General features: G+C 35.4%; 1 protein-coding gene across 5 annotated transcripts in view; it reads right to left on the bottom strand.

Annotated features, from left to right (window-relative positions):
- The window catches only part of USP47 (ubiquitin specific peptidase 47), a 50,187-nt gene extending 27,329 nt beyond the window's left edge, over positions 1 to 22,858 (bottom strand). For 3 of the 5 annotated variants that reach the window (XM_032223452.1, XM_032223485.1, XM_032223461.1), the window contains exons 1-8: positions 14,554 to 14,589; positions 9,970 to 10,173; positions 8,747 to 8,860; positions 8,003 to 8,141; positions 6,273 to 6,369; positions 5,216 to 5,361; positions 4,231 to 4,310; positions 2,309 to 2,458 (exon numbers count right to left, since the gene is read on the bottom strand). In XM_032223452.1, coding sequence (XP_032079343.1) covers positions 2,309 to 2,458; positions 4,231 to 4,310; positions 5,216 to 5,361; positions 6,273 to 6,369; positions 8,003 to 8,141; positions 8,747 to 8,860; positions 9,970 to 10,173; positions 14,554 to 14,574 — 951 coding nt within the window. In that variant the 5' untranslated portion in view covers positions 14,575 to 14,589. Of the gene's footprint in view, positions 1 to 2,308; positions 2,459 to 4,230; positions 4,311 to 5,215; positions 5,362 to 6,272; positions 6,370 to 8,002; positions 8,142 to 8,746; positions 8,861 to 9,969; positions 10,174 to 14,553; positions 14,590 to 22,570 lie in introns of those variants that run through there. The other 2 variants (XM_032223477.1, XM_032223469.1) reach the window with 2 other exon arrangements.
- Positions 22,859 to 23,291: the final 433 nt, after the last annotated feature.

Below are 23,291 nucleotides of genomic sequence, written 5' to 3'. Positions count from 1 at the left end.
CAGCACCACAAAAATCTTAAATGGTCATAAGTCGAGGACTATCTGAAAGGTATTTGATATCAGGTAATTTCCCTAGTTAAAATATTATTGGGGGGGGGGTGTCCTATATCATTTATATACAAAACTGCTTCTTTTTCAAGGTATTGTCAATATTTTGTCAATAGAAAGACAACACAGAAACAGCATTTTATCCAACTAGCTCTCATTATCCAAGAGTATTTTCCATTTAAAAACAAGAAACTAATGAGAATATGACTATTCTATTTATAAGAAACATTTTATAGTGATGGTATATACATAAAAATGTACTATCTGCAATTTTGCTAAGTTGCATAGCATATCAAATGTAATAAAGCATAAAGGTTTCTGAAAACTGTTAATTTAAAATCAGAAAGATTATTACACTCCACTGGCTATCGAGCAACTGATTAGCTACTAAAGATTATTTCAAGGTGACTTTAGCTTCTGGTTGTTATCATGTCAGTGTTATTTTCTTGGCAACGGTACAGAAATGATTGCCTTTGTCTTCCTCAAGGATATTTTTTCAACTTCCTGTCTAGCTTACTAGTTTGCTATCTCTTGGCGGTCTGGATTGGAATGTGCTTATGTGAATCTTCCAGGGCATATCCATTAGAGTGGAGTAGTTTAGCCTGGCAAGATTCTGCCTAAATGGTGTATGCAAATAAAGAACTGAACTTTAGCTGAATTGTTTTACATCATTTTTTGGCTAGGCCTAACAATCTCTTTAAACTAGTACCTTTATTCTAGCTGTCTAAATGTTCAAGATGAACAAAAGTAGGCTAGGAGCAGAAGTCTACGGTAATTTGGCAAGAAGTTAGCATTTGCTTGGATTGAAATTCTTAGGAAAAAAATCTGGGCAAACACGAACCTACTACATGTTATTAGGCATCTTTATCTGTATATACTGTATCTTTATCTGTATATCTATCTATCTATCTTGTATTTTAACAGATAATATATGTATGTATGTATGTATGTATGTATGTATGTATGTATGTATGTATGTATATATTCATTCTTGGGTTTTCTGTTTTTTTAAAAAAAATGCAGCTGGAAGATCAGACAACCAAAGAAATTCTGAGTTTATTTGTTCAATAGGCTACATCATGTAAATCAGCGTAATCATTTTAAATGATTCCTTTTTTAAAAAGCTGCTTATAAAACCTTGTTTTAAAACCTGAAGCATACAAACCCTATTGGCAAAAAAAATCAAATAAATTTAAGTTATACACTGTAAAAAGCATCAATCAAATTTTTAATCAACATTAAAAAAATTACAATTCAGAAAGGCAGATAGGGAAGCATGCCAGCTCTCTGGGAATGGCAAACTTCTGAAAACATTGACAGAAAACTGTATGAATCTGGCCATGTTTTCGACAGGAATCAGGGTTGATTCAAAGAACCATGACATTTTAAAAAAATAAATCCACCCTTTGTTGCTTGCATAGTGCCATGATGGGAAGGTAGTTAGGAAAACTGGATTGATCAGTATATCCATTTTCAATTCGGAGTAATCCTTCCTGTCTCATTTACATTAGTTAATGTAATCCGAGTGGCCCTTATAAACAGATAATCACTGATTATCCTACTCTAAGCATCCCAAATATAGCAAGATGGCTAGTATGAGAGGTTGGAGGGAATTGATAGTTCTCAATTATTGATTTGGCAATGTGGGTCCAGAGAAAGAGATACAAATACCACAGAAGTTGGTCTCAAATTGAATGCACAATAGTTTATTGGGACTTTAAGCAATATTACAGAGACGTCTTAATATTGTCAACTTAAAGTTTTCCTTCTCCAGTCCAACCAAAAGCCTATCTGGAATTCCAAATAGGAATTCCTTTCCTATTTGGGAATTGGAATTAATTATTAATTCCATTAATTATTGGAATTAATTATTCTGAAACTATTGGTAAATATTACAGCAAATAGGAATTCCTTTCCTATTTGCTGTAATATTTACCAACAGTATCAGAATAATTGATTCACCTAAAGCCCATATTATGTTTCAAAAATATATTTTTCTACAAGAAAGGCAGAACATGTGTTGTTTTATTGCATTCGCAATGTTAAGACTTCACATGTTAACTGACTGCTTTTCCTTTTCTCAAACATGCACTAGTAGGTCTTATTGAAGGGTCTTCTAAAGCTTGCTAGCTGGTCTACTGCACAAAGACGGACAAACCAAGATAGAGTTTCCAGGATGATGCTTACCTTTAAAGAAGTGACAGTACTTCAGGCATTATTACATAGAAAGACGCAGTAGCATTCAGTTTAATATACACACCACACTAGCAAAGGCCTGATTGGCGCCATAAGGTCGAATAACCAATGGAATATCCAGATAAGTATCAATTCTCCAGCTCTCATAGCCACATTCCAGGCATCTTACGTAGTCCTTCAGCTTGCCTTGGTAGAGCTGATTTATGAGATCAGCCTGCATTTGAGAAAAAAAATATTTCAATATTCCAAAAACAAATTTATTTATCTTTATGAAGCATTATTTCCTGAAGAATTTAAATCTAGCTGGCTTTCATATTCTAAACTGCAAAATAATACTCTACAATAGTAGTTCAGGGTATGTATTCTAAATTCTGCCTTTAATCCGTAAGTTTATTAATAGCATTCTTTGAACTAAAAAGATATATAGAACATATTTAAAATTCATTTCTAGTTCTCTGGCTATTCATTATTTCAGCTTATTAAAGTGAAAATATGAGCATAAATTCATGGCAGATTTTTATTTATCCAATTTGTCTTAATCATGTTTAATGAGAATGCTGCTTATTTCTATTCCAATTAAAAATATATGCCTCATTCTACTGGAAGCCCATATCAATTTCATATATATTTATAAATGCATGATTTGCACATTTTAATTTTTTTTACAGTCATATTCATATATAAAATGATTTTAATGTACTTTTTATCTGAAATATTTATGCAGATATATTTAACCAAATATACATTTCAAAATGTTCTTTGGTAGTAATGATTGGCATAATGGATATATATACAAGAATGTGAAAGGGAAAACCAGGAGTCATGTGATACAGATTCAATACTGAATTGCTACAAGGAATCAAGGCCCGTCTCCAGTCACTTTTTTCAGTTCTATTGTAACTTTGAATGATAAACAAATGATTGTAAGTCAAGGATTACCCATATGCAGATTTCATGAATATAAAGGACTCATACATAACAGCTTTTAAAGACACCTCTGTATAGCAGCCAAATATCAGTCTACTGACTGGTTCAGACATATTTAAATAAAGACAGGGATGGTGTTGTGCAAGGGGTCCATCTTATGATTAAGATGAAGTAGAAGATATTGCACGAGATATTGCAAGATCTCCTTTTGGGACAACAGCTATGGCACTATTTTGTATCTATAGAAGTATAAATATGTTAAATGGAAACCGTCTATTTAAAGCACAACATGATGGAGACAGTGCTGAATAGTCTAGAGCACTGAAGTTTTCTGTGAGCAATATCACAACTGAATTGAATTGCCCATTAGTGCTCAATTTGAGTAATGTTCCTCCAGCAACAATGTTTGCTTTCACATTAGGGTATTGAGACTGCTCTTTCTGAAAACTGATGGTAGTGGTAAGAATCAATATATATAGGAATAGACGGCATCTCTGGTTACTTTAGGTATGTATATACTACAGAAGTACTATAAGTCTCAGAAACAAGTCTGGAAGGAGCAAGTTGCAGCTTTTGGCAAAAACAAGAAAAAAGGAATAACTAAGTTCTTTTTATATATTTTATATATTTTTTACAAGATGGACTGAATTTCAGAGGTTGTGAGGGGGAAAAAGATAAGCTCGAAATAATTAGGATGGTTCCAGAATAAAGGAGATTTTATCAGGAGACTCCAACTTGAAGAAAGGAAGTAAGATACACATTCCAGAATGATCACATAACTCTTGCTTTCCCTTGACTACAATCCACTTAAAAGATGCCTCCCAGAGTATTATACTGCAAAATAATGACACTTCGTATAAAATGCATACAGAATGAATTCCTCAAATTACAGCAGTTCCGGATAAACAATGCACAATTTTTCCATTTCATCTCGCTGTTTAAAACTAGTCTTTAAATCTAGGATAAGTATAGTACTGTTTTATTAGTACGGTTTTATTCTAATGGTTTGTTATTTCTTGTTATCTCATTATCACAAGAATAACCCCAAAAATATTATACCTGTTCTGTTTGTTTCCATTTTTGTTCCAAAGCATCAAACATGACTCTACAGAGTTCCTGCACATCATGCTGCTGCCATGCTATTGTAAAACAAAAGTGATATTATTTAATTAATTAATACTGGCATACATCCCATCACAGCAATTTGTTAGCCCGGTTACAAAAGCACATTACACTAAATTTATTTTATTGCTAGTTTTAGAACGGAATTTTTTCTATCTCTCTCATTTTGCTTGACCTCACAATTATTTTCAAACATCAACATTTTTTAAAAAAAAAACAGGGATTTAATAATAATAATACCGTTTCCCCCAAAATAAGACCTTCCTGGATAATAAGCCCGATTGAGCTTTTGAGTGCATGCACTAAAATAAGCCCTCCCCAAAAATATTGCAACACAACACCAGCACACAACACCAGCCATGAAGTGACCATTCTCGCTGCCTCCTGCACCTCAATATTAATAAGACCTCCCCGAAAATAAGGACAAGTGCTTATTTGGGGGGAGGGGTCAAAAGAAAATAAGATGCTGTCTTATTTTCGGGAAAACACGGTAATAGTAATACTAGATTAATAATAATCCAATATTACACTGTAAATTGTCTTCCTATACTTTTTATTATTCTGTTACTGTGAACTGAGAATTTTGATTAATGGTTTGTAATAAGAATAAGTTATTAAACTTCATTAAATTCATCAATTCTCAACAGCTATGTAAATAAATGCAGAAGTCAATTTTAAACTACTGATATTCTTACTTTTTGAATGCTATTAATCAGAGATATTTGAGATATGACAGCATGTCATATCTGTGGCTTTTTTCTCTCTCCAGTTACACTGGAATGCTAAGGGATTGTTCAATATGTGACCAAGTAAGAGTCATGCCCATGACCAAGTACATAACTGATAATCAAGATACAGACAATGTCAGTCAATATATGTCCTAATAGAATTATGATTTAACCAAATTTTTGGTTATCATTACCCTCACTACTATCCCATCCAAAGCTTCGTGTAACATCTGTAGTTTCAATTGCTCTCTTTTTGCTGGTCTGCAGTAAAACAAACAATCTTTGAAGTTGGTAAGGGATGCTTGTCACCGGATCTTCTTCAGAGTCTTCAAATTCCCATCTATTAAAAAAAAAACATTAATACCAACAGACAAAAAAATATTTTAGAGCACCCTGCTCCTAACATTCATTTGTAGTAGAAAGTGATATCTAAAAGGAAAGTTGATATGGAAATATTTCTTCAACATACAATTTGAAAAAAAGCTAAATATATTATATTTATAGCCTGATATTGAAATTTTTTAGAAGAGATAACTCCTGTGCTTGAATATTCAAGTATTCCATAATCATAACATTTTCTAGTATAAATACTATGACATTCATCAAATCATACTGAACTCTTAGAGATATTTTTGCAAAAGTTAACACTACCTACATTCCCAAAGGTGCTTTTTCAAAATACGACTTTGAAAAATCAAAGTCCAGATGCCTTTTGAAAAAGCACTTTTAGGACAGCCATGACCTGAATGACCGAGAATCTCCATAGACATACTTGCATACCTATATTCAAAAATATAACTACACAACCATATAGTGAATAATAAATAAGAACCTACCCCAATTTTAATTGTACTATAAAATAGAGCAAATATTTATAATAAGATTGTAGATAGTCCTTTAAAATCCTTTTATAACAACCAAGATTTTAGTTTTTATAATTATTTTTATGAACCATTTTTACTATTTCTCTGCAATTCTAAACTCTACTATGAATCCTCATTTAAGCTTAAGGGGGAAAAAGACTGCAGAGGAAGTCTCCTTATCAATCACTACATCTGTCCTACAACTAATGACATATCAAATAGTTTTACAAGTATGTTCCAGAAATCCTTGCCTTGAAAACTAATGATATGTCATACTTTGCTTTAAAGAGTAATGATTTGTTAATTGCAGCAGTCTCGCAGGTGTTTAGCAAGATTTTAATAATCCAACAAAAGGCAATAACGAAATTAATGAAATCTATCTACTTACCTATATAATGCATTTCTAAATTCAGGAGTCATATAAAGAGTTTGTAGAAGACTGTTCAAATAACAGGTCATTGCCTGATTTACTAGACCCACATATCCTGAAAAATAGTATAAGATTAGTAATAATGCTCATCTTAAAAAATGAATAAGATTAATATTTAAGAGAAATTAATATTACATTATTGGACATATTTATTATTTTTATTTCAATTTTTCAAAATCAATTTTTTTGCTAATAATATCTACTTAGAACAGCACTTTAAAGCTTTATTGGATATTCAAAAAAACACATTTCTTCAGAATTCTGAAACACATACCAGTAGTAAAAACATGACTTAAACAGGACTTCTGAATAAACTATAATACTGGGTTAGAATAATATATTAAATATTGCTATTTAATATTTATTAAATTGCAATATTTATGCTAAATATTGCAATTTAGCATCGTTTGACTATCATGTCAATGCTAATTAATTATTTATCCTTATATGCCCGGCAAACAACAACTTAGAAAAAATACTAGATACTAGCAAATTTCATTTCCTTCTAGTATGATTGCATTTTTAGAGTATTAGTTATTAGAATATAATTTTTAGATTCACAATAGTAAACGTGAACTACATACGGGAGTATAAATATGGATTTTTTTAAAAGAAAAAACTATTACCCTATTAGTTAAATATTGAAAAATAATTTTGTGCTCAATTGTTCCTACCAGAAATAAACACCTGCATTTCATTAAATGGAACAAAATGAAAGCTTTACCTATGACCAAGAGTGAGGGTTTTTTCTTGTTTAATAATAAAAAAAATCCCTAGCAGTTTAAACAAGGATTGGGTTTTTAAAGGTGAAAGTTAGTGATTGTAAAGCAAATCACAAGGTTGTTAAATAAATCTAATCAGCGAAAATAGCTGGAAACTGGCAAACTGTAAATCATGATCACATGACTGGAACAGTACAATCAGTTGTAAATGCAATCACGTGATTGCAGGGTGGTGATGCAGTGGAAGTTGCAACTACTAGAGTGAGTTGTTATTAACTTTTTAAAGCCTGTCATAACTTTAAATGATCATTAAATCAAAGATTATCTGTAACAATCTGTAGGAGGAAAAAAATAAACCATACCTCTTGTGGTTCTGTCACCTCTCCTTAAAGTAAAGGTTCCCTTCACACCTATGTGCTAGTTGTTCCCAACTCTAGGGAGTGGTGCACATCTCTGTTTCTAAGCCAAAGAGCCAGCGCTGTCCGAAGACGTCTCCATGGTCATGTGGCTGGCATGACTAAATGCTGAAGGAATGCTGATACCTTCACACCAAGGTGGTCCCTATTTTTCTATTTGCATTTTACATGCTTTCAAATTGCTAGGTTGGCAGAAGCTGGAACAAGTAATGGGAGCTCACTCCATTACGCAGCACTAGGGATTTGAACTGCCAAACTGCTGACCTTTCTGATAGACAAGCTCAGCGTCTTAGCCACCGAACCACGACATCCCTGATCTCTCCTTACACATCTGCAATATTGTTGAGAGCAACTGTAGTACCACCAGTTCTGCGATCCTTATCCCTCATTCAAAATCTTACATGTACAGTGGTATTTACAACTTGTTCTCCTATACTTAAATTGTTTTTAAGACAATTTTATAAGTTGTTTTAAGATGGTATAATAAGCTTAAGATTCCAAGAGCCAAACAGGTACCATGTTTATCCAGGGGAAAGGACAAAAGACATACCTGTTTCTGATTTGCTCAGAATTGATGAATAAGAGTAATTCTGACTGACGTAATCATTGGAACAGCCAACAGAACCTTCTCTTGGTAGTGGACCTATAAATCTATCAGGATTGTGGTCATCTGATCCACCAGACTCCTCCTAAAACATTGGACACGTTTATTAATGTATGTTTCAAATTTATAATTAACTAATAAAAATAGCCTATTAAAAAAGTCCATGTTCTTACAAGACATTTCACAATAGGAATGCTATCCTTGGCATTACAGGTAGTTTCAGACAAAGAAACAAAAAGGAAATGAGTTACCGAAGCAGATGGGGAACTGAGTATAGAGTGAATCTAAGTTAGGATTGCAAGAAGTGCCTATGTTACTTTTCCTATCTATAGAACTCCTAACACACATTTTGAGAACAAACATTTTGGTATTTTTTAAATAGAGTGATTAAGCTTAAGATTCCAAGAGCCAAACAGGTACCATGAGAGTGCCAACAGAATTACACATTCTTGGTCTAACTCTTTAGATTCTGCCTAAAATGCAGTAAATAGCTAAAGTGTGCAGAAACATTGAAATTCTTGAATATCCCAACCCTAGGAACTTGTGTTTTAAGATCTGTTTCGTTTCTTAGAAAGGATTTACTTGGTGGCTATGAAAATCAAAGATAAGCATTAGAACATTCAGAACAAAAAGAAAAAAAAATCATAACATGTGATAAGACACAGAAGCAGCAAATTAATATGTCGTTACCAATACCACTTGAGGTTGTTCTCCATCTTTATCCGTCAAATGCAGAAAATTCTTTTTTCCAGGCTCAAAACCAGCATCAACAACAGATTTATCACTCAAATGATCCAGTGGTGTCTATAGTAAACAAAATAAAATTGTTTATTCATTAGAATTGTTATTATACATTTCCAAATTCAGGCATAAGAGCAATAGCTGCATATTTCTTTAACTATAGAAATAATATAAATACACTGAAATATCACTGTCAATTAACAAATTTTCTTTATGTTGAGCATAAATCAGATAACAAAATATTTTTCTAAAAAAAAGATTTACCATATTTCTCAAGATTCTGACAAAGTTTAATACCTTAAACATTTATTACAACATATTTTTGCTTGCCATTTAATTTACAATGATTATTTAATAAATATCCTAATTACCTAAATAGCAACATACTGGAAATTAAATGCTAAAAATAAAATTAACAGTATTAAAAGTGCAGTATATGCAAGACCTTTAATGAGAAGGTAAAAGAATAAAACTACAGGTCAGAGCATTTAACTCATTGATTTCTAATTTTTATGCTTTAAATATGAACATTGATCTTATTAAAAGCAAAAAGATAAAAATAAATAAATAAATAATCCATTCCATTCTTATCAGTTCATAAAAGATGTTACAGGCTTTATACCATAGATAAGACAGACTGACTCAGAATATGCAACACATGAATTTAAGAAGATAACTGGCAGAAACATTTAAAAAGATATATATTTTCAGTAGAGTTTACCAGCTGTTTTTTAATGTCTTGATTTAAAAAAAAATCTAACAAACAGCACTGTTTGTTCCTTCACCCAAAACTACTACAGGATTATTAAACTTTAGTTGTGTTTATGCCCACATTAATGCAATACTTTTAAGATAATCAGAAAAAATTTAGTCAGCTGTTGTCATCTTCAGAAAAGAGTGAGAAAGTAAAAATAAATTAAAGAAATAATTGAAATAGATAAATATTTTATCTGTTATTTTTATACATTATTTTATGAAAAATTGCATTAAAATATTATTCTATATCACATCCAACCAGAGAAAGTAAAAGGCAGTCTTGAACAAAAAAGTATTATTAAGGCAAAACAAATGCCAATATGAGAAATACCATGAAAATGAACAAAAAAATTGCACATCAGCCATTTAAAAGTATTCTATTAAAATGCCTAAAATTAGTAGATATTTGCTTTTACCGTATTAGCAACATTGACTCCATTTCCCCAAATTAAATCAAATGTTCCAACAACATAGCCCACTTTGGAGGCTACATCTTCAAATAGTTTTTTTAATGGTGTGGAAGCTGGTAAATTCAATGTGATGCGCTCATTCACTCTCTTAGCATTGGTAGTATCTTGTATTATACAAAGCACTCTAAGTTCATCAGCAGCATTTTCAATCTGAAATGAAATGAAAGGAACAAATAGATTATAAAAGTATGTTCTATTTTAGAAAGTTGAATGAAAATGTAAATGCAGCTTTTTCCACACACAGAATTAGTATAAGGGGTGCAGGTACAAATATATTAAGAAGACACAAACCAGAAATCAATGCTGAACAAAGTACAGAGTCATGCCTGCTGGCACGAAGATCCAAGCAAAAACTGAGTTCATGACTATGACATGTTCAAATGTAGCACAGACATTCTATATTAAAACACCAAGCTGGATTAAGCTTCTAATTCAAGGAAAGATATTGCATAATTTCCAAAACCATAGTAGTGACGGTGGAAAATATTTTGTAATTGCTATTCCCATGTTCTAAACAACTGTTTTGTGGCTTTGTTAAACCAATTACTTATTCAAATTAATTGCTTTAATGCAATGAAAGTTTTTTAGATTTTTGTTAGATTTAGATTAGCAACTGCATTTATATTTTATAATAGTTTAAAAAATACAACCATCCTGACTCACTTTTTTAGCGTAACCACATTCTGAAATAGTGTAAATGAACAAGAGTCGTAAGCTGCTCATGTTGTTGTCTAAGCAAGTCTAAGCGATATCAAAACTTACCAGTATTACAAATATTCTAACGTAAACCAGGCCTGCAGTTTAAGATAACCTAAACACAGCTAGACTTGCTAGCTAATTACAGTCCATTCATAGGCATATTTTTTTTATTATGATCTGGTTCTGCAGCCTATCTAGAACTGACAGTATTATGGACTGTGGGTCAAAACTTTACAAGCCTTATTTTACCTCTTAATAGGCTCTAGCGATAAAATTAACAATTTTTCTCTCACTTCTAAACCTTTAATTTTGTGAATATTTCTTGTAGTTATTATTTATTCCACAACCAAGAGAAAAAGGGAAAAAATGATGAAAGACAACTGGGATTGGTATCCCTTGTTAAATATATTTTATACAAATTCAAATAAGTAATGTTATTGATGGTTAATAGATTAGGTCCATATTTTTTAAAAAAATATCACCAAATTTACAAAAATGATTAGAAATGACGTCTTGATCTAAATTAACCAATTTACCAATTACGGAGTCTCTTTTCAATTAGTTGAATAAAATTTAAAATAGAAGTAAAAATTGGTTGAAAAATTTTATAGGGGCCAGGAATTACAATAATTATTGTTTCCAATTTAGGAAGTGAAAAACCATTCATCAAGTGATTATATACTCTATATATTAATAGTATTGTACTAACAATGTATTAAAGCTTTATCTAAAAGGTCTCCACTCCATCTATCTCCCAATGAGTGGGGACATGCAGCTTGCCCTTTCTGCTGACTGTATTAGGTAGGCATATTCTATATGGATAAATGTCTCAAAAAGACCCAAGATTCAAATCATATAAAGTTTTATAGATAATATCCAATGTGTTGAGTTGTACCTGCCAACAAAGTGACAGCCATAAAGTTGCTAAAATAATATAATCTAGTCGTAATGGGTCTCACCTTCAAGCAGGCAGATGCATTTTATACCACATTTAAGTTTTTAAGACCGTTCATGTAGAAGGAATTGCAAAAATGCAACCAACAGATAACAAGAGCCTAAGTGAACATACCTAATTCATCTCATTCCAAGATTAGTGCAGCTCTTGGCCACAACTTCCACCTGCCACTGTAGCAGGAGCTACAAGATGAGAAGAAGGGGAGGAGAAACCTTAGGCTGCAATGGAAACTGATTTCCCTCCCCCTGCAGGAGCTGATTTGCAATATGGGTGAACTGTGCTGGGATGAGAAAGCATCTCAACCAGCTGCCATTCCATCTCACTGGAATGAGGTTTTTCCACATCTAGTCTTTGAAGCCTCTAAACCAACCAATCAACATTTTTACCCAGAAAGATATAGAAGATAATCTACATTTTGATACCTTACATATGGTAATGGACGACCTTTTCCATAAACTTCATGCAGAAGTCAATATAAGGGAGGGGGTGGAACTAGGAGCCCATCATAATGAAATGGCCAATGATTTCATATCTCATTCCATCTTACCTCCTGCAAAACTGCTCAGTAACCAAGGTGTACAACTCTGCAGAAAAGCACTTCTAACCCCTAACCAACGCTGACAACTCAGGAAACTACCAATTTCTCCAACCATGCTCATAGCCTAAATGGATCTAAGTACTTTGCATCTATGTCATTCTGAAGAAAGAAGATCACTGTCTTTAATACCTTTTCTAAAAAGGAAAGATCAATCAGAAATTGTTCAAGATGAGTGGATGGAGTGGAAGCCTCTTAAGAAAGGAGTATCCCACTGTCTCTTTGAAGAATGTTCCATTTAAGAGACATTGACCCTTTCTTGAATCCATCTTCTTGTGTCTTCTTTGGTTGAGCTAGCACAGGCAAGTATCCAATTCACTCGAGCTAGGGTATCCCACTGAGGACCCTATCCATTTAATCAATACCCAGATTGTTAAAGCTGCTGGGCAGTAGCCTGCAGATGTAATAAGGATTGAGTAATAACAATGTTCTTCTGCCCTAACCCCACTGTGTAGGCACAAATCTGGATTTATTTCATGTTCATTTGCATTTGTTCTTTTTCTCTGGCACCATCATTTTAGGCATTTATTTTGTTGTTTCATATCTAGGAACCATTCATCTGATCAAGGACAAACCCAAGATCAATGAATGCAGAGACCATTGGGAGGCAATGTTATTCAGTGGATGACTAGGTACATAATCAAGCTGTTCACTAAATCACTAGATAATTCCCTAAGCCTTCTTGGAAATTTCAAAGAATTTATAAGAACCACTTTAAAAGTCCTTTTTACTTGCAGAGATGAAGGTTGCTTACAATAAAAATGCTACAGGAAAGTAGAAAGTGAGAAACCAAAAGGCAAGACATCATATTTTTAGACCTTACAGAACTAAGCAAGTGTACTTCTAAGTCAAATAATTTATCTTCACATTTAAGCTGGGCTTAAAAATGAAAAAAAATTAACTGAGACTTAACATTCCTATGCCTTTCTTAAAAAAAGTAACATCATCTAGAAAAAAACCATTTTTGCATGAAATTGCATGTTCTTTTATAATGATCAAGTAAAAGGATACAAGGTTCTCTCTGAGAGTCTAATAATGCTACTCATGTAATTAGATTATTAACAAAATGGTCAGTTTGAAAACAAAGATATTGATACATACAGAGACTTGCTTCACTTAAAAAAAAATGGTACTCTCTCCTAGGCCCCTTTCTATTTTGTTCTTTCTGCTTAGGAAAGGCCACATTGCAACTAAGATGAAACTGAATTACACAAAAAACAAGATGGAATTAAAAATTAAAACATGTATTTATTAAAAATTGATCATATGGGTTACCTTTTAGAATGGGCAATTTCAGTATTGTCATACTTAGCTTTTTTCTAATTTGAAATACTATGCTATGACACATTAAAGCTATTAACTCTTCAGTAACAGCATCTCATTACAAATAGTCTTTGTTTAGTTCAGTTACGATGGTGATGAAAAAGTAACATTTACAACTCTATGAAGCAAAGTTGAAATGAGATTATAAGCAGTCGCAATTTCACTTAGCAACCACTTTACTTAACGAAAGAGTTGCTACTCCCAGTTGTGATTGTTAAATGAGGACTATCTTTAAAATATTCCAACCATTTAAAAAAATACTGAAATATAAGTGTAAGCACTGTAACTTTTGGGAAAAGTTGAAATAAAACACACAAGGTACTTTCATCAACTATTTCATACTTCACATTTGTCAGTTAACTGAAATACAACGTAATATAAAAAACAAAACAAGCTGTTTTGACTAGACTTCCAAAAACGGTATTAGAGCAGTACATTTCATAAATTAATTGAAAAAGGTGGGCAATTTTTAAATTACCCAAATACTTCATGTTAGTATATGTTTTTAAATTATAAGTTTCAAAGTTGAAGTCATGCAAATTATCCTTTATTAGAATTTTCAAAACCATGCTTTTGATTTTTGTAGATATTAAAATGAAGGCTTAGAGCAGTGGTTCTCAACCTTCCCAATGCCGCGACCCTTTAATATAGTTCCTCATGTTGTGATGACCCCCAACCATAAAATTATTTTCGTTGCTACTTCATAAGTGTAATTTTGCAATTTTCCGATGGTCTTAGGCGACCCCTGTGAAAGGGTCATTTGACCCCCAAAGGGGTCACAACCCACAACCTAACCGCTAAGAGTTTCATATAAAATACCAAATCATATTCCACTCTTAGAAATATATTTAAAATTAGTACCCTAATGCATTTGCAAACCATTTTATTTACTTGTGCACAGTGCTAATTTCATGCTATCAAAACTGAACTGTTTTAAACATTCACTTCATCTAACTACCTGTGAAAATTTCTTCTTCATTTCATCAAATATATTCTGTCTGCATCTCCAAAGCATATCCTAAGATATATAAACACAAAATAGTAAGATTATGCTATCAAATATTTAATTAAAAATTAAAGAAGCCAACTTTTAGTCAATGTAAAATTCATTTTCTCACACAAATGAATATTTAATATGTATAAAAAAAGAAGAATGGTTTAATTATACAAAAAAGTACATGGGAGTATAATATGGAACTAAAAGGCTCAAGACGTAAAACAAATTATCGTATTTTTCAGAGTATAAGATGCACTAGAGTATAAGATGCACTAGAGTATAAGACACACCAAGTTTTTGAAGAGGTAAATTTTTTAAAAATGTTTTTGCACACCGCAGACCTCCCTAACCTTCTGCACGCCTTGTTTTTGGGGCATGCAGAGAGTTTGAGAGTCCTGCAAAGTGCTCCTGGGGGCTGGGGGGGGGGCACAAATGAGCAAAAAACGGGCCCATTTTTTTCAAAAAACCCGGCATACATAATAGGCTTTGGGAGGCTTATAGAGTGCTCCTGGGGGCTGGGGAGGGCAAAAACGAGCAAAAAACTGCTTGCTTTTCACTTGTTTTTGCCCTCCCCAGCCATCAGGAACACTTTTCAGGCCTTCCAAACCTTCTGAATATCCATTTTTGTAAAAGGGGTGGGGTTTCGGGAGGCAAAAATACTGTATTCAGTGTATAAGATACACCCAGATTTTCACCCTCTTTTTTTGAGGGGGAAAGGTGTGTCTCATACTCAGAAAAATTGATATACTAAAACGTATTTGTCTAAGTGAAGAAACTGGTATCCCATATAAAGTACTAAACTTCCTAAAATACTTATGTATTTTATGTGTCTCCCCAAAATGGGTCAGGAAATCTCAAAATGTACTATCAACCCTATTTTTCTATACATTTAAAATATTTTGGACAGCTTTCTGAACAATACAGAAGCAGCAATTCATTTGTCACGGCCATCATAACTGAATGATCAACAAGTCAACTTCTTCAACAGACCTTCTGGAATAATCTAAAGCTCCCTGGAACTCAACCAGGTCCACTAGCTGCCTGGAGTGAACTAATACAATAACTCCAGCCTCCCTGTAGGGAGGGGTGGGTGACATCAGAGAACTGCACATTCAGAACTGTGATCTGACTATGACTGAGGAGAAATCAATACCTCCCCCAAATCCTGAACATCTTGCCACCATCCAGACATAAATAAAAGGTCACATGAATGACCACTATTATACATTGGCCATGGATGACTTGCTAGAGGCCCATAGCTGTCACAATGGCCATGAACTTCCATGCCCTACAGATGGCAAGGTGAAGCCCCTCAATACCATAAATCTGAGGAACTCAATCACTAACCTGGAGTAAAGGACATCAGAAAGGAATATTGCCACACAGCAAGGAAACTTGGAGAATAGGAATAATCCCAAGTAAATCCTAGACCCCAACCTAATAAATAGGGTCTCACACCCAGTAATCTATTGGATAGTGCCCCTGGATATCTCTCAAGTATTTTGGATGAGCACTGCCACTGCACCACCCCTATCCTGGGGTTTCGGCTGATGCCACATCCCAAATTCAACAGGACATATCTCAGAAAAAGGAACCTCTCATTTTGGTCCTATCCTGATACACACCAGGTCAGTGGCCTTGAAACAGAAATAGCACTACTTAAGCCATGGTTTGATGACTGTGTTAATGCCAAAAAAGCTCTTGCTAACATTACAGGTTTATTTATCAAATATTATGTTGACAATTACAGTGGACTTCCTCCAGAAGAAAAGATACTACAAGCAGCTTCTGGCATACAACAAAAAAGAAGCAATAAAAATAATTGGACCCAACTCATTCAAGCAGTCAAATCCAATGGACCACCCTCATTTTGGCATATCACATCAAGCTTCTAAAAAAATAGTCATTCTATGGTGAATTGTCACATACTCCTGCAGGACCTGGAAGGCATATTTTCAGGAACTCTACAGGGCATCTCTGTTGGAAATAGACATCTTAGCCAAACTAAGAACATTTCCCAATATGGGCACCAGTGACAATGACAGAAATCAAGAATCTTGTTGCTTAAGACTAGAAAAGGTTTTGGAAGAAGATCTGATCAGTTCAGAATCCATTAAAAACAACTTGGGATTTTACGCCCCACCCTCGCTTCACTTTTTACCTGCATTGGCATCTGTGGCTGAATTCCCAAGGATTGGGGACTTTTAATCATCCATCCACCCACCCACCCACCCACCCACCCCACCCACCCACCCATCCATCCATCGAAAGCATGATCCTGCTCCTCAACACAACATAAGTCAGTGCTTCCTTCGGCAGCACATATACTAACATTGGAACAATTGGCATAAGTCTATGCAAGGCACCTACACTGGAAATTCCAAACTGAGACAGCAAAACATAGTTACAGAAAAGCAAGTCAGGTTTAGGGAAGGCCAATCCACCATTTATTACTGCCTAGTATTCCTACATCTGCTTGAAAAATATCCTCCTGCAATACATCTCTTTATCCTGCCTTTATAAACTTTAAAGTAGCTTTTGAGTTTGTATTCTGAGCTAAATATGGGAAATACTGGGAAAACCTTAAATGCCAGATGCTTATTATATCTAATACATATGCTATATAAAGGGATCTCATTGCAATTGAAACTGCATTCAATTTTTATATTAACTTAAATATTTATATTAACGGGTGGTGGCACAATACTTATAATGCAGTTTTGCAGACTAATTCTGCTGACTGCCATAGTTCGATTCCCACTGGCTCAAGGTTTACTCAGCTCTCCATCCTTCCGAGGTCAGTAAAATGAGGATCCAGATTGTTGTGGGTAGTATACTGACTCTGTAAACTGCAGAGAGCTTAAAGCACTGTGAAGCAGTATATAAGTCTAAGTGCTATTATTAAGTGCTATTAACTTCATGGTAAGCTATGTCTTCAACAGAAACTTTCATTCCCCCAAACTGGAAGACACATCTCTGTTCTACTCTATGCAGATGATGCCATAATACATTTAATCTGCCATCCTTAAATTCCTCAAGACATATACTTGTGGCACTCATATTATTTGAAGCCAAACCAACTGCACAACTTCTTTATGGCCTCTTCTCCAATTCTACACTATTAGATCTTGTTCAATCCAAATTTCTAAGACTGGCTCTTCAAGCCCAAAAGGTGTCTATAATGCCTCTCAAGAGACTAGAGATAGACCTCATGAAAGTGGAAGCTACTGTATGGGTGTACTCTTATCTGAAAACACAGGTGTTCTACTCAGCATGGGATGATTGGGATGTGATCAAGCCAAAGCACTCATTAAACAGCTCGCAGTAGCCACAGAGCACCAATTTGATATAGACAAGTTCCCACCTTTATTGCCAGTGAATCCAACAGATACATTGCTTCCCCTATGACATACTTAACTAAACTCTAAGTATTTAACCACTGGAGGGCCTTTACCCTGGCATGATGTCATGTCCTCCCTTCAGCTGTCCTTGAAGGCTGATACAGGAAGATTCCCAACCCAGAGAGACAATGTTCCTGTGACTGGACACACAGAAACAACAAATCATGTGCTTCTCCAAAGTCTATTTTACAGACATTCATACTAGTCTCATCTCACCATTATTGCATAAATGCATAAGGCACACAGGGCAATTCTATACTTCCTTGGTGCTTTCAAATATAAACCCCACTACAACATATGATTGATACTAGTTATATCAAGGTCTCTTTTTTTAAATATATAGTGCTATTTCTTCTGATACCTCAGAGTTTGTTAAGCTTCAAAAAAATCAGTGATTTGCTTTCATTCACATTGTAAAACAAGCATTTAAAGTTTAATGCATGGACTCCGAATGAATGCTTAGGAATTAATTACATATGAATGTATTAAATAAAAGCATTCTTGGTTTTTATGAAGTTTTTTACCATGTTTCTTAAGCAATGGTTAAAGGGAGAAAGTAAGGTATCATCCATGTTTTTCTTGTCATTATCATTACACAAATATGGAATAGTGTAATTTTCTATTTTCCTATATATATAAATACTTTTAACACTAGGTTGCATTCATAAACACACAGACTGGAAAAATAAACTACTGAATTTAAAAATATTTTTTATAATTTTGCAATGAATTTGTAATTCATAAATTCAGATATTTCTCAATAAACAAACATGAGATTAATTTCAAAGCAGGATTACCTCAAATTAAGAAAAACCAGAAAGATAAAACTATGTAACACTGTGAAGTATTTATTTCTTTATAGATATAACTGATTTCTTCAAAATATACGATTTGGGAAAATTATTTCCTGTTATCCCCAGAATCCTTTTTACAAAAAGGGAAAGCATTTTAAATCCTCATAGCTCATGCTGTTTAAACTGATAGTCTAAATGCTATCTTTTATAACCAGAAGCACAATAATCACAGCTAGACTCTGCCATTAATCATTCCAGCCTAGGCTAGTTATCTATAATTACTGCCAAACACTCCCTTTGCTTCTTGGACACCAAGTAATGCTAAACTATTATTCTTTTCTCTCTCATTCAGCAAATATCAGTGATCTATGTATGTCTAGATAATCATTGCATGTTATTAGGTTTTAAACTTTATAGGCAGAGCTGTCCATTGCTTTTAAAAATAAAAGTGCTGCCAAAATAATGTCCTTGGTATCATTTAGTACAAAATTGCTCAAATTGGACACTTTCCAGATGGGTGGACTTCAATTCTCTGAAGTCCCCAGCTAGCATGGTCACGGCTGAAAATTCTAGAAACTGAAGTGCGTACAACTACAATGAATCAAATTTGGAGAAGATTGATTTAATACCAATGTACTGAATTAAGGTTTAAGATAGAAAAATGCTGAATAATGCTGGCCAGGGTTTAAGAAATACACAACACTGCTATATCAAGATGTAACAATATTATTATAGATAGGGTGAAATAATAGGAAAATACTGTTTACAGAAAGAACTATTTATGTGCTTTTGTGAAGTTAGGTATTTACATTAATGCCATAAAACATATGTATTATACTGAATACTGAAGTAAGTTTAGAATCAGGATTCCAGTACAGCAATGAATTGTGTTTACATGCTATGTCACCACACAAATATTAAAGTCTCCTCCCCAGTTCTCTCTGGTATAAAAGTTAAACATGACACTATTTTTACAGTAAAATTTATTTGTTATATTAAGTTGCCACACATCTGTAAGCTGCTTCAGTATCAAAACCTAACATAAGATTTCTGCATATCTGACCCAATATGCTACCATGCAAGGGTATTGACAGTAGTTCTGTATACTTAATTTGTATCTTCTTTTAAAGTGGTAACATATTTAGTCTGATGTACCAGTGATATCTACAGATGATTAAAACTTTAAACTGCACAATGTTCTTTATTAACATATCTACCAATCTGAAGTGTGCTTAGGAGAACCAGAACCTATGAATAACAAGGTTTATTTATCAAACTTCTACTCCACACATCTCACCTAAATGACTCTTGACAGTTTACAAATAAAAAAAGATTAAATTAGGATAAATCAGCTTTCCTGAGAATTAAATTTGTCAATACTGTTTATTTTTATATATTATAAAGTTGGTGAGGGAAAGTAAGATGAGAGTCAGTTTGATGTAGTGGTTAAGGTGCTGGCCTAGGAATTAGGGGATTATGAGCTCTAGGCCTCCCTTTGGTATAGAAGCCTTCTGGGTGATTTTGGATTAATCACTCTCTCAGTCCAATACACTTCACGGGGTTATGTGTAAAAAATAGGAGGCAAGGAATTTAGGTATGTTTGTCACTTTGAGATGATCTAATATGCTGTATATCAAAAAGATAAAAATCTAATAATAAATGTTATTCACTAAGTCGTGTCCAACTCTTTGCAATTCCATGGATCATAGCATGCCAGGCTCCCTTGTCTTCCAGAGTTTACCCAAATTCATGTTGTTTCGATGACACTAACCATCTCATAATAATAATATTACATATCAAATACAAGATGATAAAGTCTCAGAGCATAAAACGATTTAATTGTGTTTGAAAAGAATAATGGATAATACAAGACAATGTAGAATAGGGGAGAGAGAATTGGAGAAGATCACAAAGTATCAAGATCTGAAAATCAAAGTTGAAATATGGCATACATTGGCAGAGGTGGTTACAGTGATTATCAGCAACTAAGTATTTAATATAATATAAACATAATTATAATTAAAACTAATATAAAAATATCTTGGATAGCACTTAGGAAATCTGTGCATTGACGAAATTTCCATCATTCAATTACAAGAGGTCATATTCCTTGGAACCGAAAATATACTAGGTCAGTACATTATGACATCTTAGGTTCCTGGGAAGAATTCAAGGTGAATTTGAAGCCAACACTGGCTGAAGAACTGGCAGCTGTGATTTCACATTGTTGCGTATAATAATAAATATTACTTGTCTTCTCAAATGAACTTTCAAATCACAAGGGACAAATATGAGAACCTCTAAGCCTAATTTCAACCCTGTGATCTAAGCATACATGATATAGGGCACAGAAGAAATCACAGTATCTTTTACTGTGCATAGTGATTCTATGGCAGACAAGCTGAATAGATAAAGATTCCTTCAAAAGATAAAATTTGACAGCTACAGTTCATATGGAACACTGCTAAGGTTGCTCATGCTTCTACTACTAACTACAGTTCTGTTATTGTCTTATCAAGTCTGATTCCCAATGACTGCAGGAACAAGTCCATGCGGTTTTTTTTCTTTTCTGGCAACATTATCAGAAATGGCTTGCCAGTATCTTCTTCCTAAGGCTGAAAGAAATAGTCTAGCTCAAAGACATCTAGTTGGCTTTGATGCCTAAAGCAGAATGAAAACTCAAAGCTTCCCTGGTCTCTCAACTTCTAATCCATCACCTTAACCACCACTAGACCAATCTGACTCCAATCCTATTACTGTACTACATCATCCAATTGCCCATAAAACTATCCGTGATAAAATCAATACCTTAGCACACAGTAGCACTCACAAAAGTAAATGCAATTTATAAGTCAATTAAAATAGCTTAAAACTCACTCCAAGGACCCTGCCATAGCCTGGGGACGCTAGCAAGAAGAAAACTCATTTTAAATAAACGCGATAGCAATCGTCAGACTATAATCCTATATTAAAAAAAATACAAACACTATCCGCTCCAATTCACAAAACTCAGTTCTGTAAACTAACCGAAAGGAAGCTCCTCTTTCCAACAGTCCTTCAAAACTTTTGTCCACACCTGCAAAACACCTGCCTCCAAAGAGAGCAGATCTGTATTTTTTTCTTACTTATGATGGCTAGTTCTTAATACTAACCATCATATGCCTTCCCAAGGATGGTTTCTAGCTCCTTGGGGGCCGAACGCAAAGCCAGCAAAACCATTCTGCGTGTAACTTGCTCCTCTCCATATCCAAGCGGCCCTTGAGGGCAAAAAAATGGGGGGGGAGGAATAATCTCCCAAAGGTCTGCCCCCCCTTTCCCCCGCAATAGCCGGAATGACAACCCTTCAAATCTCTGCTCGCCCCCAGGCTTCCCGCGACTGACAGCTCTTCTCTCCCCCGCCAACCCTAAACCCTCCGGCCCGCCGCCGCCTCTGGCCGAGACCTTGTTAAATCGCCCTTTCCTAGCGCCTCTGCCGTAGGCCTTTCTAAGCGGCCGCTAGGCCTTTTCCCCAAGACGCCGCTTCGCTGGAAGCTACCCGCTTCTCTCTCCGCCCGACCTGCCGGGCTTCCCGCAGTGAGGCCGCCTCAACCACGGCCAGCTCCCATGCGAAGAGGGATTCACCTCCGCCTGACGCTCCCGTTACCCTAACACCCCGCGCCAAGGCGGCCTTCGCCGGGCGCCTCTTCGCCCTCCCGCCGGCTTCTCCGGCACGGGGCAGAGGCGCCGCTTGGCCTCTCCTCCTTGGCCGCCCGCAGAAGGAGCGTGCGCGGAAGGAGCGCTCACCTCTTTAGGGACCAGCTGGTTGTCTTCGCTGGGCACCATGGCCAGTGGCGCAGCCAGCTTGGGGCCGGCGGGGGGAGGAGGAGGACTCGGGCGGGGAGTCGTCGTCAGCAAGAAGAGCCTCCGGAGGAGAAGGAAGAGGAGGTGGAGGTGGAGGGAGAAGGCGGCGAGGGGTGTCGCGGGAGAGTCATCCTCATGGTCTTCCCTCCGCTTTCCTCTTCTCCTAACCGTCCTTCCCCCCCTTATCGCCCGTCCCCTGCCCTTTCACTCAGCCAAGGCGCCCTCCGCCCCCCCGTCTCTCGCCGCCTGCGCCAATCAATGGCAAAATGGCCGACGACAAGTTTCTCGCGAGAAGTCGACGGAGTCGTTTGTCACGGCTGCTCCGGTTCTGCCTCCCCCCACCCTCACTCCCTCCTTCCCTCAGCGTGTTCACCGAGGCTCCGAAGCGTCCCGGTTTCTCCGGAGTCCAACTAGTTCCGCTGCTGTCGTGGGTGGCGGGGAGGCGCGCTCCCTGGGGAAAAAACAAACACTGGAGAGACGGCCTCGTTTGCTGATTAAATAAACGCGACGATCCCTCTCAGGCGAACACGCACACTTTTTTTGGGGGGGGGGGAATTTACTCCCCGTCCCGTTGACGCTCACGTCAGGATATCTACCAAAGCTTCCGTGTTGCGCTGCGCTCCAAGGAAAGCGCTATGCGTGTTTTCAATCTTATTTTTTTTAA

The sequence above is a fragment of the Thamnophis elegans genome, chromosome 1 (genome assembly GCF_009769535.1).
Source record: "Thamnophis elegans isolate rThaEle1 chromosome 1, rThaEle1.pri, whole genome shotgun sequence".
Classification (NCBI taxonomy): Eukaryota; Metazoa; Chordata; class Lepidosauria; order Squamata; family Colubridae; genus Thamnophis; species Thamnophis elegans.
The sequence above is the reverse complement of the archived record's forward strand: the minus strand, read 5'-3'. Positions and strand labels throughout refer to the sequence as shown.